Source organism: Echiichthys vipera, assembly GCF_963691815.1.
Source record: "Echiichthys vipera genome assembly, chromosome: 21".
NCBI lineage: Eukaryota > Metazoa > Chordata > Actinopteri > Perciformes > Trachinidae > Echiichthys > Echiichthys vipera.
Window position 1 is genome coordinate 24,247,946 of NC_139846.1, and position 17,971 is coordinate 24,265,916.

Below are 17,971 nucleotides of genomic sequence, written 5' to 3' on the forward strand. Positions count from 1 at the left end.
TGGTGTTTGTTAAAGACGATCCATGACCAGCACAGAAGTCTAATAACTGACGATCGCTCAGATTTAGATCAGGGAGGCTGTTCCTCCCAATCACGCCTCTCCAGGTGTCTCCATCTTTGCCCACGTGGGCGTTGAAGTCTTCCAGCAGGACTATGGAGTCCCCTACTGGAGCCCCATGCAGGACTCCACTCAGGGTCTCCAAGAAGGCCGAATACTCTGAACTGCTGTTCGGTGCATCTGCACAAACAACAGTCAGAGTCCCCCCCCACCACCCGCAGGCGTAAGGAGGCGACCCTTTCGTCCACCGGGGTTAACTCCAACACAGCTGCGCTCAGCCGGGGGTTTGAGAGTATCCCCGGCAGAGCGCTGACCCAAGAATAGGGTCCAACCCCTATCCCGGAGTACGGTTCCAGAACGGAGACTGTGCGTGGAGGTGAGCTCCACCAGATCTAACTGGTAGCGCTCAACCCCCGCACAAGCTCCAGCTCCTTCCCCCACAGAGAGGTGACGCTCCACGTCCCCAGAGCCTCTGCACCCGACCCCAGCGGTTCCTTCTGTGAGTGGTGGGCCAACAGAGGTGACGCTCCACGTCTCCAGAGACAGCCTCTGCTGCCCGTGTTGGGTCCGTCAAGGCCCCTCACCTTCACTGCCCCCCGTGCAGCAGTGCACCCGACCCCAGCGGTTCCTCCTGTGAGTGGTGGGCCCACAGGATGGAGAGGGGGGAGGCGCCACGTCACTTTTTCGGGCTCTGCCCAGGCGGGCTCTGTGGCAAACCCGGCCACCAGGCACTCGCCGGCGAGCCCTCCGTCTGGGCCTGGAGCTCCAGGGCCCGGGTTTCTGCCGGGCAGGGTCTCGCTTCCTCTTCCTTGTTGTTCCATAGAGTCTTTGTGAACCATTCTTAGTCCGGCCCCTCGCCTGAGACCACTCTGCCATGGGAGACCCTACCAGGAGCACAAGGCTCCAGACAACACAGCCCTCAGGTTCACAGGGACACACAAACCTCTCCACCACGATAAGGTGGTGGTTCCCAGAGAGGACGTTTTAGGTCATTATCTTTATTATTATCTCAACATCTCAAAATCAGTTTTATTCATATTTATTTTACATATTCAATAATGATAAAAGCAAAACAAGAGAAAGAAAGGATTATTAAAGCATTGCGTTACAAAGACACTGCAGACGCTGTAGCGAGTCTTCGTCACTCATGTAAACGTGGAATCTCTATCTGCGCAGACGTTCTTGTGATGGTTACGTGAAGCGTTCAAGGCGTCTCTGCTCAGAGATCACCACGAGGTCAAGAGTACCGCGTGTTATTCACAGCATTCGCTCATGGCGGCTGTCGGCCCAGCACTGGACCTCCAGGAGCCACAAGAACAGCTTTCTGATCCGTCAGCCTGAAATGAAACTCTCGGAAATTTTCGCTTTTCAGTGTACACAAATCTGCACAATTCCCCCTCAGCAGATTAACGAGAGCACACATTATGGATACAGATGTGCATATTAAATTATTATCATTATTCTTAACAGAGTTTGATCATCTACTTGCGTCAGGATCAGATTAGGCAGAAATTAGCTGGCGCACCGTAACAAGACATGACGGTCTTAAAGTGTAAGTCCGGGGAAAATGGACCTCAAGGTCTTTTTCTGCATGAAAACACATCAAATGAGTCACAGAGACATTTTTTTGGTGATCAACCATGTATAGAGAACCGGGAGAGACGCTAACTGCTCCAAAGCTAACACAGATTAGCTCGGGGCGGTGCGCTGAACGCATCCAAAACAGCATTTTTAATAATCTCTGGGTTCTCTAACTACGTTGTTGGTGCTTTGTTTTAAATGTAGGGGCCCTGATCATGCTACTGCAGAGGTTTGGTGCTATTTTGACGTGCGTTCGATGCGTTCAGCGCAGCGCCATAGGCGAGGGGCGAGAACTTATGACGATGCCGCGCCTCGGCATTCAGCATCGGACACAGCTCCTCTCCAGCCGCGGTGGAGGGAAGTACTGAAGTGAACAGAGAACAGTTACTGTGTCTACGTTGTTGGTGCTTCGTTTTAAATGTAGGGGCCCTGATCATGCTACTGCAGAGGTTTGGTGCTATTGTGACGTGCACCCGATGCGTTCGATACGTTCGTTGCGTTCAGCGCAGCGCCTGAGTCGAGGGGTGAGAACTTATGACGAAGCCACGCTTTGGCATGTAGCGTCGGACACAGCTCCTCTCCAGCCGCGGTGGAGGGAAGTACGGAAGTGTACAGAAAACAGTTACTGTGTCTACGTTGTTGGTTCTTTGTTTTAAATGTAGGGGCCCTGATCATGCTACTGCAGAGGTTTGGTGCTATTTTGATGTGCGTTTGCCGCGTTCAGCGCAGCTCCTGACGCGAGGGGCGAGAACTTATGACGATGCCACGCCTCGGCATTCAGCATCGGACACAGCTCTTCTCCAGCCGCGGTGGAGGGAAGTACTGAAGTGTACAGAAAACAGTTACTGTGTCTAAGTTGTTGGTGCTTCGTTTTAAATGTAGGGGCCCTGATCATGCTACTGTAGAGGTTTGGTGCTATTGTGACGTGCGTTCGATGCGTTCAGCGTAGCGCCTGAGGTGATGGGGCGAGAACTTATGATGATGCCACGCCTCGGCATTCAGCATCGGACACGGCGCTTCTCCAGCCGCGGCGGAGGGAAGTACTGAAGTGAACAGAAAACAGTTACTGTGTCTACGTTGTTGGTGCTTCGTTTTAAATGTAGGGGCCCTGATCATGCTACTGCAGAGGTTTGGTACTATTGTGACGTGCGTTCGATGCGTTCAGCATTGAGGCAAGGGGCGAGAACTTATGACGATGCCACGCCATGGCATTCAGCATTGGACACAGCTCCTCTCCAGCCACGGCGGAGGGAAGTACTGAAGTGAACAGAAAACAGTTACTGTGTCTACGTTGTTGGTGCTTCGTTTTAAATGTAGGGGCCCTGATCATGCTACTGCAGAGGTTTGGTGCTAGTTTGACGTGCGTTCGCCGCGTTCAGCGCAGCGCCTGAGTCGAGGGGCGAGAACTTATGACGATGCCACGCCTTGGCATTCAGCATCGGACACAGCTCCTCTCCAGCCGCGGTGGAGGGAAGTACTGAGGTGTACAGAAAACAGTTACGGTGTCTACGTTGTTGGTGCTTCGTTTTAAATGTACGGGCCCTGATCAGGCTAATGCAGAGGTTTGGTGCTATTGTGACGTGCGTTCGATGCATTCAATGCGTTCGATGCGTTCGATGCGTTCGATGCGTTCGATGCGTACGATGCGTACGATGCGTACGATGCGTTCGATGCATTCAGCGCAGCGCCTGAGGCGAGGGGCGAGAACTAACGACGATGCCACGCCTCGGCATTCAGCATCGGACACAGCTCTTCTCCAGCCGCGGCGGAGGGAAGTACTGAAGTGAACAGAAAACAGTTACTGTGTCTACGAAAAAATTCATTCACAACAAAGCAGCAGAGTGGAGTCTTCTTTGAAGTTTTGGCAACGCACATGGAAGCGTGTAAACACCAGTATATGGATTTTAAGATCCCAGCGGAGGCTTTGGTGGGCTGGGATTAACTTCTTTGGCCAGGCATGAGAAAGAAAAGAAGAAAGAAGGAAGTAATAGAGAGGCAGAGCGGGCTTTTTTTCGTACATGATGCATATTTGCACAAGTGGACATTGGTTCAAAGTCTATATTTGGATGTGTTGAAGAGAGTCGGCTGTAAAGGCGTTCCCATCATCTCCGCGCTTTAAGAGGCGTCTTCCCCTTCTCTCTGCTCGCCGGGCTCCGCTCTCTGAGACAGGAGGAAGGACTCCCACACAGCCAGGCACTGAAAGAGAAGACAGCACCATCATCATCTGCATTATGCTCGAGATAGGCGGAACAAAAACACTCTGGAGGACAGATTTTCAGCTTCTTGGAGGATTTTTCGGTCATTATTTAACCTCTGAACACAAACTTTTAGATGCTTATTATGTAAATAAATGGTTTTAAAAGCTACCTTTAAACACGTATGTTAAATTCTGACTATGAAGTACCGTGTTTTCCGCACTGTAAGGCGCATAGAACAGACGCTACAGTCGAGGCTGGGGTTAGGTTCTGCATCCATTAGATGAAGCTGCACTAAAGGGAACGTCAACAACACAGTCAGGGGAGGTCGTCTTGTTGCTTCCTCCACTTCGGCACCATTGATTGGTTCATGTTCAACTCTCTGGCTGCTGCTCTATTCCCGTGTTCTGCTGCGTGACTAATGGCCTTGAGTGTAAACTCTGCGTCGTAAGCGTGTCTCTTAACAGGAGCCATTTTGGGCTCTTTACACAAACACACACATGGAAATGAAACGGCACGCTTCACACAGTCGTATATCTCAACATGCACCGCGCGTTACTTCTTCTACGGGGGGAAATAGAGTCGGCGGCTGCTCACCGTAGTTGCGAGACCTGTTGTGGCTCAATATTGGTCCATATATAAGGAGCACCGGATTATAAGGCGCACTGTCGGCTTTTGAGACATTTGAAGGTTTTTAGGTGCACTTATAGTGCGGAGAATACGGTAGTTAGAAGACATTTTTTAATACATATTGTAGCTCATATAAGTGAATGAACGCACAGCATTTTCATTCATTCATTCGTCTTCAACCTCTTGTCCCTGTAGAAATTCTCTGCATTCAAAATGTTACTTAAGTAAACGTATCAGCATCAAAGTGTACTGGGAAGTGCTCATGATGCATGATGGTCTATTTCAGAATATTACATTAATTAATAATTGTATTACTTTATAGACTGCTGTGTAGCTTAAGCTATAACAATTAACCATCTATCATTCATCTTCAACCGCTTGTCCCTAATGGGGTCGTGGGGGGGCTTCAGCCGATCCCAGCTGACCGAGTGTGAGGCGGGGTCCACCCTGGACAGGACGCCAGTCTATCACAGGACACATAGAGACGAACAGAGACAGACAACCATTCACACCTACGGGTGATTTAGAGTCATCAATGAACCGAACACCTGCACGTCTTTGGACTGTGGGAGGAAACCGGAGAACCCGGAGAAAACCCACGCAGACACGGGGACAACATGCAAACTCCACACAGAACAGTCAGGATTTGAACCAGGAACCCTCTCGCTGTGAGACGACAGTGAACAGTAAGGACGGACAATTAACCAGGAGCTACAGAAGAAAACACAAGTATGTGCTTCATCGGCTTTAGATGGAGTAAAATAGTGAAAAAATAATGATAAATAACAAACGAATCATAAATGAAATGAAAAAATTCAATAAATGAGAATCGCAGGCGCACGGTGAACGGTAACCATGGTAACCTGACACCTGACCGCTACAACCAGCTTGATTAGTTTCATGTCATCTACAGGTTCGGCTGTGTCGCGTTAGTAAACTTGTTTTGATTTGTATATGTTAATATATTTGATTTTAGAAAGGGAGATAATAAGTCTGGACACAATAGAAACATTTTTCCAAACTGATCCAGACCTGGAAATGACTCAAACTAAGGTTCATACTTTTCCGTACTGCGTAGGAACCCTGTTATTCTCCGGTTCATCAGAACATTCGTAAATCCGTGGTCTGTCAGGAGGGTTTCCTAAACATCTATCCCATCTCTTCTCTTTCTCTTTCTGTGTCTAACTCCTTTTCCATCTCATCAGTGAAAGCACATTATTGCCAACAGAGGCACTGAGAGAGTCCCATTGCAGAGGTGTACGTGTGTGTGTGCACGAGAGTGTGTGTGTGTCTCAGAGGACTTGACAAAGCGAATCACACTTTAATGACATAAAAGCAGTTCTCTAGATAGCAGAGGCAGGGAGCCGTGCAACCAGAGAGTGAAAATGACAAGCACACACCAGCAGCCGCAGACACACTCAAAAGCTAATCTGTGAACTCGGGTTCCACTCTGTCAGCGCACATCAATAACCCAGTCACTTTTTCCGAGGTTATAGCAGTTTGTTTGGAGGCGGCGGTGAGTCTCGGCACGTCAGCTCTCCGCCAATTTCTTTCAGAGGCACACACAGCGACCGTGGTAGCACTGCGGCCGTGCAGGCTGCAGACGGGGTCAAGGAAATGAGTTTCAGAGGCAGAAAAGTCAAAGGTCAAGTTACACCACACATGGAGGAGCCAACCAGTGCAGTAGAAAGTGGGAGCTAATGAAACGCTTCGCCTGGAGCTCCTGCTACTAAAATAAGAAGACAAACTTCACACCTTAAACTAACTTACCAAGACTTTTACTTTACTTCTACACTGCTTATATTCCCCACAGCACTGTTGTTACTAATAATAACTGTCTGTTCACTACTGCACCAAAAGCCAGTGAGTCACTGTTCCACTGGTCTTCGATCACGCTGCCATATGCGTTGTCAGGGCCGGCTGGTCCACCGTTTACCCATGTAGCCAAGCATGGCCACCGTGGCCTGAGGCGGAATTGAGGGCGCACTCACACTGTCCTTCTGCACCGTGCCCCGGGCTTTAGGGTACTTGTCCCCCCTCCAGGCCCGTTTGTACTCACACTACCTGGGCCTCGGAGAATGCTTCTCGCCTGTCAATACGTCATTACGCCGTAACACGTCACGCGCATTGATCACGTCATGGTGATGCGTCGCTTTGTCTACAAATCTTTCCATAGACCTCAGAGTTTTTGTGCTCGTACACGTGCAAACGCTCGTGCTCCTACATGTGCAAACGCGCTCTAAAAAAGCCCACCTCTCTCAAACGGGCTGTGAACGGCCAACTGGCTGCAGCTAGGCGCGGAGGGGTTGCACAAGTCGTCGAGCACAAGAGTGCACACCTCTACGAGCACGAGGTCTACGGCGGTTCTGAGGTCATTTCCTGTGCGCCTGTTGGGACGTAGAAAAAAGATGGAGGGACCATGCGCGGACATTTCAAACAATGGCGGTGAAAGGTTCACGTTGGTGTGATGCGGAGGTGGAGTGTTTACTGCAGATTTGGTCGATGAAAAGATTCAAAAACAGTCGACAAGACGCACAAAAACTCTGAGGTCTATGGAAAGATTTGGAAACAAAGCCACGCATCGCCATGACGTCATCAATGCGTGTGACGTGTTACGGCGTGATGACGTATAGGCAGCAAGAAGCATTCGCCGAGGCCCAGGTAGTGTGAGTACAAACGGGCCTGGAGGGGGGGACAAGGACCCTAAAGCCCGGGGCACGGTACGGAGGAACAGTGTGAGTGCGCCCCTAGCTTAAGTTGACCGGTGACTCATTGAGCAGTAAAAACGCTCTCTCGGGTCGAAGGACGCCCATTAGCCGCGATATAACCCCGACGTACCACGCCCTGCCGTGTGCTATTGCTTAACTATTTCTGTGACGGAACCAGGGTGTGTCAGGAAGTTTAAAAAAACAAAAAGTTGCGTGCAGCAATCATTAGTTTCAGTTGCTGATTGTTGAATCAGGGGATTTTCCACCTCTCGAGCAACGAGCCCGTCACAGCGCCCGTTCAGCCACGCACTGGCTCAGCTGGTGACATCTTCAGTCCAAAAATACCAGCGTTGCCCTTCAACCGTCTGTTCAATTTCTATGAACGCAGTAAAATATAAGCATCATCCTTCCCCAAGCAGAGGCCCTGTTGCTATGAGGTAACCATGGCAACACTGACAAGGCTCTGCCTCTGCGGTTCATAGCGAAGGCAGATCCCTCAGCTCCTCACAAACCTGCATCTGCACGGTGGGTTTGAGGAACACAAGCTTCATCATGTTTGGGAAGCTAATGGTTGACAACTTTAAGTTTGGTTAAAGAGGTTTAGTGACACACATATGTCACTTATGCATGTGTATTAGGGCCCGACTGATACAAGACTTTTAAGGCCCGTACTCAAGGAACCGAATTCTTGATCTGGAATGCAAATAGACCTTCTCCATGTGCACCGATGTTGCCTCTCCGTTTACTGCTAACTGCTTGGTGTTTATTGTTTTTTTAATACTTTTTTATTGGTTATCCTTTACTGTCTAGATTTTTATACCTGCCTTGTGTTTTTGTAAGATGCTGGAATCTCAATTTCCTTGCGGGAGTTCATCCCAAAGAATCAAGAAAGAGAAGTCTAGGGGCGCGCTCCCACTGTGCCTCCGTCCCGTGCCCCGTGCTTTAGGGTCCTTGTCCCCCCCTCCAGGCCCGTTTGTACTCACACTACCTGGGCCTTGGAGAATGCTTCTTGCTGCCTATACGTCATCACGCCGTAACACGTCACACGCATTGATGACGTCATGGCGATGCGTGGCTTTGTATCCAGATCTTTCCGTAGACCTCGGAGTTTTTGTGCGTCTTGTCGACTGTTTTTGAATCTTTTCATCGACCAAATCTGCAGTAAACACTCCACCTCCGCATCACACCAACGTGAACCTTTCACCGCCATTGTTTGAAATGTCCGCGCATGGTCCCTCCTTCTTTTTTCTATGTCCCAACAGGCGCACAGAAAATTACGTCATATCCGCCGTAGGCCTCGTGCTTGTACACGTGCGCACGCTTGTGCTTGTACATGTGCAAACGTGGTTTACAAAAGCCCACCTCTCCCAAACGTGCTGTGGACGGCAAGCGTGCCGCTCCTAGACGTGGTACGGTTGCACTCACACTGGTCAAAGGAAATAGACTTTAGTCGTGAAACCTGTTTGGGCACGGGACGGAGGCACAGTGGGAGGGCGCCCTTATACTGTGCTGGTTCTGCTTTGAGCTCTGACTCACTGTAACAACATGAGCCAGAACCTGACAGCCGTGATGACATGTGGATATAAAAGCACTTATACTCAATTAAATCAATCAATCATTACTGTAAGTTTTATGAAAGCCTCTGCTGCTTACTGGAAAGTTTAATCATACGTTCCTGATGTTGATGGACAGTCGCTTCCCTCCTGTCTTTTTTTACAATATCAATATGTAGATATGCACACATCCCTATTCTGCTACACCCACACACACACGCAGCACTCTGCACACAGCGCGGTTTAGACTATAGTGATCCAGCCGTGTGTATTGAAGCCTTGCAGCAGTTAAATCCATACATGAAGTGAAGGTAATTATCTCCTTTGTATGCAGAGGACGACTTAATGAGTACGTTCTACATGTTTGACAGTATTAACACCTGCTGCGGTGGCCCATCAGTGACGAACATGTTTCTGCAACAGATCTTTTTTTCAAATGATCGAACGCAGTGAATAAAGTGTCCTAGAGCAGCTCTGCTTCGCTGCTAAATGGGAAGTGAGGCCAGTACTAACCAGTGAATGCTTTTAAAAGAACAGAAATGAGCACTCAGATGAAGTGTGTGGATCTTAAAAGAGCCGTTGTGCTGCAGTGAGATCAGGCCTTAGCTGTAGAGGGTGCAGCCCTGCCTCCACGGCTCTCCTGTAGATCAGACCGGGATACGCTCATGGGATACGCTTCACTCTGCACTGACGGCTTTCTTCTTCTTCTTCTGGATTTCCAGCAGACTAGATGCTTAAAGGCGCGTTGCTGCCATCCGCATCATTGGTTGGTGATGTGATGGCATCCCTGACCAACTCTACCGCGTTCAGGATGCCATCACCATTAAGGCGATACCTTTTTAAAAACTCACCATCGTTTAATCTCTCCAAAATGTTGACTGCAGTATTCCTTGCTAGCTCCTTCCAGATTTACTCTTAGTGACTTGAGGACTCCTATGTTTTTATAGATTAAGGAGCTACTTTCAACGCTAAAATGCTTTATGAATCACACTTATCTTAAAAAGTTAAGAGTCCTAAAATCAGGATCGAAGCACCCCAAGTTACCGTATTCGCCGCACTATAAGGCGCATAGAACAGACGCTACAGTCGAGGCTGGGGTTACGTTAAGGACCGCCTCTAAACTCATCGATGTTAAGTTGGCGTGCTAGCGCTGTTGCCTTCAGTCGAATAGTGATTGTACGGACTCTTCTACTTGCTGCTCTCTGTTCAACAACCCACTGTTGGAGTTTGTCCTCCAGCTGCAGCCGTCTCGCTCTGTTCCCTCTAAACTCTGTTTAGTCTTCTTTACTTGGTGCAGGTCATCTTGTTGCTTCCTCCACTTCGGCACCATTGATTGGTTCATGTTAAACTCCCTGGCTGCTGCTCTGTTCCCGTGTTCTACTGCGTGACTAATGGCCTTGAGTGTAAACTCTGCGTCGTAAGCGTGTCTCTTAACAGGAGCCTTTTTGGGCTCTTTACACAAACACACACATGGAAATGAAACGGCACGCTTCACGCAGTCGTGTATCTCAACATGCACCGCGCGTTACTTCTTCTACGGGGGAAAATAGAGTCGGTGGCTGCTCACCGTAGTTGCGAGACCTGTTGTGGCTCAATATTGGTCCATATATAAGGAGCACCGGATTATAAGGCGGCTTTTGAGACATTTGAGGGTTTTTAGGTGCAACTTATGGTGCGGAAAATACTCCTAAATCAGCAAGTTAGGACCTTCTCTTAGCCTTGAGATGTTTGGTGTGAATACGGCCCCTGTTCAATAGTGAGTCTGGGTTGACGTCATCGATGGGCGAAGCTGTTGATATTGGAGCAGCGAAGTTAGTACCCCACATGAACTGATGTCAGATGTCAGATGGGGTGTAAGCCGCCCTGAGGGCGATCTGATCAAAATGATCCATGTACAAGCGAAGTACAGTGGGTGACCCTTCGGCTGTAGCAGCAACAACAAAAAGGAAAACGGTTGTATGAGGTATGGGCAAGTTAGTGTTCTCGTTCGGCCTCCCCTGCCTGCTCCCCTGTCACTCTGTGTTAACGGTGCACGCACGTCTCATGGGGATAACCGTCACAAGGACTTGACAGTTAAAGCGATGACTTGGTGTTCAAGTGCTGAAAAACATCCAAATCCCTCAAGATGTGCCGACTAAATGTCTTCGTTCAATGCTCTCTCATTCCTATATTCAAACTATTCTGCTTACCACCCTATGTCTTCCTCTTGCTCCTTGTATCTTTGAGTTTTGTTCTTCCTCTTAAGTCTCCCCCACCCCACCCTACCCCTCACCCAACCATCCTACCTTGTGCTCTTCATGTCTCCTTTTTCCCTCACATTGATATTTCCCTTGATCCCCCGCCATCTACCCTCGTTCATCCTCCCTCTCCTCTTCCCAGTCTTCCCCTACAACCCACCTCGGTGGTGTAAAACCCTCCCAGGTGCAGGTCACTTATTAGATCCTTATAGGCAGCCTTTCTGTGCTCCACTCCAATAAATCATTCACAAGCCCCGGTGGCTCCACCAGCCCACACCTGCACCTGAATAACAATATCAGCACACGGCAATGAGTGATCTCATCCTTTGGGATCACTCTCAGCGGAGAGTTATCGTTTGCTCACTGTGCTCTTTGGAGTGTCGGGAGAATAAAGGCGTCGAATGAATTTTAAATGGATTCAACTCAAGAGTTCGGCCAAATTAGTTCCTGAGATAAAATCAATTCTACGTTGTTATCAGTTGTTTTGATAAGAGTCCAAAGCCTCGTTTTAACGGGAAGGACATTGTTAATTGAGGTGTGTGTGAGAATACATTCTCCTTGGTAACTAGACTTGTACTTGATAGATGGCACCTGAATGACATATGCATACAATCATCATATTCCCGCGCTCACTGCGGATTAGTAGGTTATCAATGTCGGACACTGTGGGCCCCTCCTCAGACTACTGATCCATTCCAGTATGTTTCCAAAATCACGCAGTGCCCATAAAACTTTGGGAGATATAATCAGGGAGTGTACCACTGACACAGAGGCAGTGGGTTAGGGCGCACTCACACTGTCCTTCCTTACCGTGCCCAAACAGGTTCCACGGGTAAAGCCTAGTTCGATTGACCAGTGTGAGTGCAACCGCTCCGGGCATAACTGCGGCAAGCTGGCCATCTACGGTCTGTTTGGGAGAGGTGGGCTTTTGTAAAACACGTTTGCACATGTACGAGCATGAGGCCAACGGCGGCTCTCACGTCATTTCCTGTGCGCCTGTTGGGACATAGAAAAATGAAGGAGGGACCATGCGCGGACATTTAAAACAATGGCGGCGAAAGGTTCACGTTGGTATGATGCGGAGGTCTACGGAAAGATTTGGAAACAAAGCCACGCATCGCCATGACGTCATAAATGCGTGTGACGTGTTACGGCGTGATGACGTATAGGCAGCAAGAAGCATTCTCCGAGGCCCAGGTAGTGTGAGTACAAACGGGGCTGGAGGGGGGGACAAGGACCCTAAAGCACGGGGCACGGGACGGACGCACAGTGGGAGTGCTTCACCTGTTCTCCCCCCGGCCCTCTGGGTAAAGATACAGAATGATAAAACCAGAACCAGCCCATTGAAGAACAACGTGTTCACACAGACGTTCACACTGATGGCGGTGGACAGCTACAGACCATCTAATCTAATCATTCACACCACATTTACACACCCATGCGCAGCACGAGGAGCAATTCGGGGTTCAGTGTCTTTCCCAAGGGCACTTTGACATGTGGACCGGGGGAGGTGGGGATCGAATCACGGATGGGGGATCTCGAATGGAGGATGACCCACTCTCCCACTAAGCCACAGTCGCCCACGACTGCTAACTCCGCTTTCATCTTTGCATACACAGTAGGGACTTCTACATAAACTTTTAGAGGATTTTAACATGTTTATAAATTGATTGGTTAGTCGTAATTAGTAAAACATATTTATAAAGTGATTTTTATAACTTATTTAATTACATCTTATAAAACCAATGGCTCTAATCAAAGAATCTAATTGGTTGTTAACTGTGATATGCATAATTCCCATACGTCACGGCTATGACGTACCATTCCTTGACACAACCCTACATCACTCCACTTTTGCATACACTGTAGGGACTTTCATACACTTTCAGAGGATTACATCATGTTTATAAAGTGATTGGTTATCCTTACTTCTAACAACGCTCTCCGTTATTGAAACTGTCAATAAGGACAGGACAGTTGGAGCGCACCCCTACTCTCTCCTGCCCCATTTTGCTTTTAAGCCAGCTGGTGCTCTGTGTATAGTTTGGCTCAAATGCAGCATCAATTCAAAGCCTTTTTCCTCGATTTGATGTTCGAGTTCATCCAGTTACTCAAATGATCGTTTCAGCCGTACCGTACTCACTTCAAAAACGACACAAAACGTCCATATACAACACAAACACGCTAAACAAACTCCCCAAAAACGTCAGCTATCCATCAGGTTATCAAGAATAAATCCATTTTACATAACTCAAGCTGATAAGAATCAATAACAGGAGCTGCAGCTCGTCATATGCATATAACTTCTGCATACAATTGGAGACACCAAGTGTGATCCAGATGGGATGGATCTCAGAGGACCCACAAGTGTGCCAGGAAACAGCAGGTATTTGGGTTTGTAATTAAAACCGGGGGAAGGGGGCGGGAAAATCATACACACACACAAACATGCTCTGGATGGGAATGGAATCACTGAATATGCAATATGAAAATCATCCTGCAGAGCTAAATCCTGTTTCCTGACATAGGCGTAGAAGTCTGAACTCAGTGATAAGATGTTCTCACCAACGATGAAGGGAAACAGCGTCGAACGATACTGAAAATAGCCAAGTCCATTCAGTGCCTTAGGGCGCACTCACACTGTCCATCCGTACCGTGCCCAAACAGGTTTCACAGGTAAAGTCTGGTGCGTTTGACCAGTGTGAGTGCAACCGTACCGCGTCTAGGAGCGGCACGCTTGCCGTCCAACGCCCGTTTGGGAGAGGTGGGCTTTTGTAAAGCACGTTTGCACATGTACGAGCACGAGGCCTACAGCGGTTCTGAGGTCATTTCCTGTGCGTCTGTTGGGACGTTGAAAAAAGAAGGAGGGACCATGCGCGGACATTTCAAACAATGGCGGTGAAAGGTTCACGTTGGTGTGATGCGGAGCTGGAGTGTTTACTGCAGATTTGGTCGATGAAAAGATTCAAAAACAGTCGACAAGACGCACAAAAACTCAGAGGTCTACGGAAAGATCTGGAAACAAAGCCACGCATCGCCATGACGTCATCAATGCGTGTGACGTGTTACGGCGTGATGACGTATAGGCAGCAAGAAGCATTCTCCGAGGCCCAGGTAGTGTGAGTACAAACAGGCCTGGAGGGGGGGACAAGGACCCTAAAGCACGGGGCACGGGACGGACGCACAGTGGGAGTGCGCCCTTAATCAGGTATAACCGCACTTTGGACAGGCTATGAAATCATCTTCCATGCACTCATTTTATACTTCACCAGAATATTCCTTCAACACGAGTGTGCTGAGCGGACAAGCTCTTATCAGAAGGTTCTGGTTTACACACACTCACAGCGGGGAAATTCCCAGCAGAGCCACAGGAGTCACAGTGCTCTGAAAAAAACACTTTTACCCTTCAATTCAATTTTATTTACAGTGCCAAATCATAACCAAAGTTATCTCAGGACACTTTACAGAGTAGGTAAAGACCCAACAATTCCCCCGTAGAGTACGGTGGCAACCAAAACCTTCCCTATAACAGACAGGAACGTCAGACAGACCCAGCTCTGTGGAGGACGCACATCTGTCTGCACCGGAGAGAGGAAGAGAAGGAGAGAGAAAGAGAGAAACACAAAGATAGACAAAAAGACAGAGAGACTGACACACTTCCAGAGATGCAAGCAGCATCTAACAGCGAGTAACAGTAACTATAAAAATATCTATAGTAATGTGAACATGACCCACATGTTATGGCAGCAGAACAGCAGGAACATGCACATCCAAGGTGACAGAGACTTCTTCTTTTCTTGCTTTTTGTGCGTCACACTTACACGTTTCAGGACTTCAGACTCATTTGAATATCAGACAAAGATAAACTGAGTAAATAGGAAATTATGTTTTCAAATGATGGTTTCATTAATTAAAAGGAAAGTTATCCAAAACAACCTGAATTACAACTGAGCCCATTAGCTATTTAGCATGCTAATGAGCCAATTTTACCAAGTGCACATTTGTTTGTTTGTCGGCAAACAAGCTGAGGTGCCAAATGAGACGTCCATCCATATGTCCAACATTTTAATGTCAGTTGGACTACTCTGTCTTTCTTTGGCATTTCTAAAGGCAACACCAAAGCAGGGGAAGCTGCTTGCCTGTTATCATTAAGTGAAACATTAAGGGTTTATTTGCTACACATGAATTACCGTAATGAAGTCTTTTCCCAGTGATACAGCCGTTCTATTAGAGAGCCCCACTGCTGCTTAATGAATGTCTTATTATCGCTGTGTTCTATACAAGCGAGTGGCTGAGCTGTGTCAAATGACTTGGCAGTACGAGCATCTAATAAACTGAGTCATTGAGAACATTATTTGCGTCCAACTAGCCCGAGTTTGTTTTGTTTGCATGAAGACAACCTCGTCTAACGGAGCTGCTTTATCAAAATGAGCCTGCGCAGCTCTGAGGCCATACGGAGAAAACGGCGGGTGATGGGTTTGAACTGATATCGGAGAAGAGTTACTTTATTAGTCCCGCAACGGGAAATTTTTCACTCTACTATTATTCATGTTACACACACACACACACACACACAAAGGCCAGGAATACACACACATGCACAACCAGGACCTATATACATGCAATTAATGGAGAGATGTCAGAGCGAGGGGGCTGCCAGTGGACCAGCGCCCTGAGCAGTTGGGGGTGCGGTACCTCTGCAGTGCCCAGGAGATGAACTGGCACCTCTCCAGCCACCAGTCCACGCTCCATTCATGGTTCACAAAGGGACTCGAACCGGAGACCCTCGGGTTCCAAGCAGAGTCACCTATTGTACTTGGTGTTTACATTTAGTTTAGTATCGTTCTTTAGGCTGGATTGATTGAGTCTGCGCTGGTTGGCTAAAAAGAGTCTGGTTTTCAAGAAGCTCTCAGCTAATCAGGAATCATTGAGTGCTGTATTTACTACTCACACACACACACACACACACACACACACACACACACACACACACACACACACACACACACACACACACACACACACACACACACACACACACACACACACACACACACACACACACACACACACACACACACACACACACACACACACACACACACACACACACACACACACACACACACACACACACGGCTAAAAGGACCAGCACAAAGGCGACTGTAGGGAAGGGGCAACTACGGCGTTGCATTCTGGGCAGTGGTCGCCATTTTTTAGCAAGAACAGCTTTTTGCTAACCCCCTTCTGGTGTACCTGCCCTGCCATCTAATCTAATCATTCAAACCACATTCATACGAAGGTGTTCCAGGCACGTCCCGCTGGGAGGAGGCCTCGGGGAAGACACAGGACCAGGTGGAGAGATTAGATCTCCACACTGGCCTGGGAACGCCTCAGGATCCCCCAGTTAGAGCTGGTTAATGTGGCCCGGGAAAGGGAAGTTTGGGGTCCCCTGCTAAAGCTGCTGTCCCCCACGACCCGACCCCGGATAAGAGGCTGAAGATGAGGTGAGATGAGCTTTGTGGTTGGTTAGTTATTGATAAAGGTGTTTTATCACAAGTCCCACCTGGCACCAGTGACGTCACGACCATTCCTTCTTTAACACCTGAATTTGGCCATTTCAGATTCACTAATCCCGCTTATTCTCGATAGGTTGGATGTTCAATTCCCATCTCAACATTTTACCAAGGCCATGCTTTCTTTCATGGTCGGAATCTCTCTGGGTTTTCTGGCTGTTGGGCGGACAAAGGAAGATACTTTGGGCTCTGGGACGTTGTGACACAACACTACATGTGCAATTAGTGTTTCGGAAAATCGGCAGACTTTAAAAAAAAGGCTTTCGACGGCTCCCACAGGAAACACAGTGGAAGAACTGACTGCCCTTTTTCAGCCAGTTGTCTGAGCAGAAATAAAGCGACGCTACCCTCTGCTGGCAGAACTCCAGCCACCAGGACCAAAATACACCCAAAGCACACAGAAGCATATTTGTGTCCTCACTGCACGCTTAGACTTAGAATAACAAAACCTATGAAAGACTAAATGTGACCGTAACAGCTTCCCTCGTGTCATTCTCCTCGCTCCTTCCATCTTGCTCTATTGTCCTTTTTCAGCATCTAATCCCGTCTCTGCCGGGCTGCCTGCTCTTTAATCTGGGTCTGGGATTGTCTCTTCTTCTCTGTTTCACTCTCCTCGACCAATATCTCCATCCTCTCCTCTCAGGTTAGATCCCCCTTGTCTTTTACCAGTGCAACAACCATTGCCAGTACTGTTCACCTTCAGCCAGCGGCCCAATTTGGCCCAATTAGAAATAACTCATTTCATGTTCAGGCTAGTTTCATGCAAACAAAAGTGGGATTAGTTAAATAATCCATTTAAAGCTGTGGTAGGCAGATTATTTTTGGCATTTTACGGCAAGTTCCATAATAATCTTTCATTATATTGTGCGTTTATCCAAGTGTTGTGAGAGAAAACTAGACATCTGGTCCTCCCTCTCGGCTCTGAGTCCAGGCTCTGTTGCTATTGGCTCTTCTACAAATGCAGATGTGCGTGCACAGTCTCCCTCACTGTAGGCAAAGGCTCACTGCTACAGCTAATTCAAGGATAAACCACAGTATTATTAGTAGTCAAGTTCATTGTCCAGGCAGCGGACTTAGCTGTGATTTATTATCAACCATAGACTGCGTATAAAGGTGGACGACATGGCTCCACTTCCTTCCACTGTGCACAAGTGAAGACAGAATATCCCAGAAACAGGAACCGCTATGTTGTAATTTTGTAAACTAAGTCTGCGCGGTACTGTTTGGGTCATTCAAGTGCATACACCAGCCCGTATCCACCAACTCATTAATTGAGGGTAGGTCGATCTCCCCCGAATTCACTAGTAGAAGGTTCCACTTTGACAGGCATCCAGACATCTCAGATCGTCTGGGACAGGTCTGCTCTGTGTCCTCAGAGTCAGGACTAAACATGGGACAGGTCTGCTCCGTGTCCCCAGAGTCAGGACTAAACAT

General features: G+C 48.1%; 1 protein-coding gene across 1 annotated transcript in view; it reads right to left on the reverse strand.

Annotated features, from left to right (window-relative positions):
- Positions 1–1,071: 1,071 nt before the first annotated feature.
- snx7 (sorting nexin 7) overlaps positions 1,072–17,971 on the reverse strand; it is a 37,162-nt gene continuing 20,262 nt past the window's right edge. Inside the window, exon 9 of the mRNA XM_083935876.1 lies at positions 1,072–3,834. Coding sequence (XP_083792002.1) covers positions 3,754–3,834 — 81 coding nt within the window. The 3' untranslated portion in view covers positions 1,072–3,753. The remainder of the gene's footprint in view (positions 3,835–17,971) is intronic.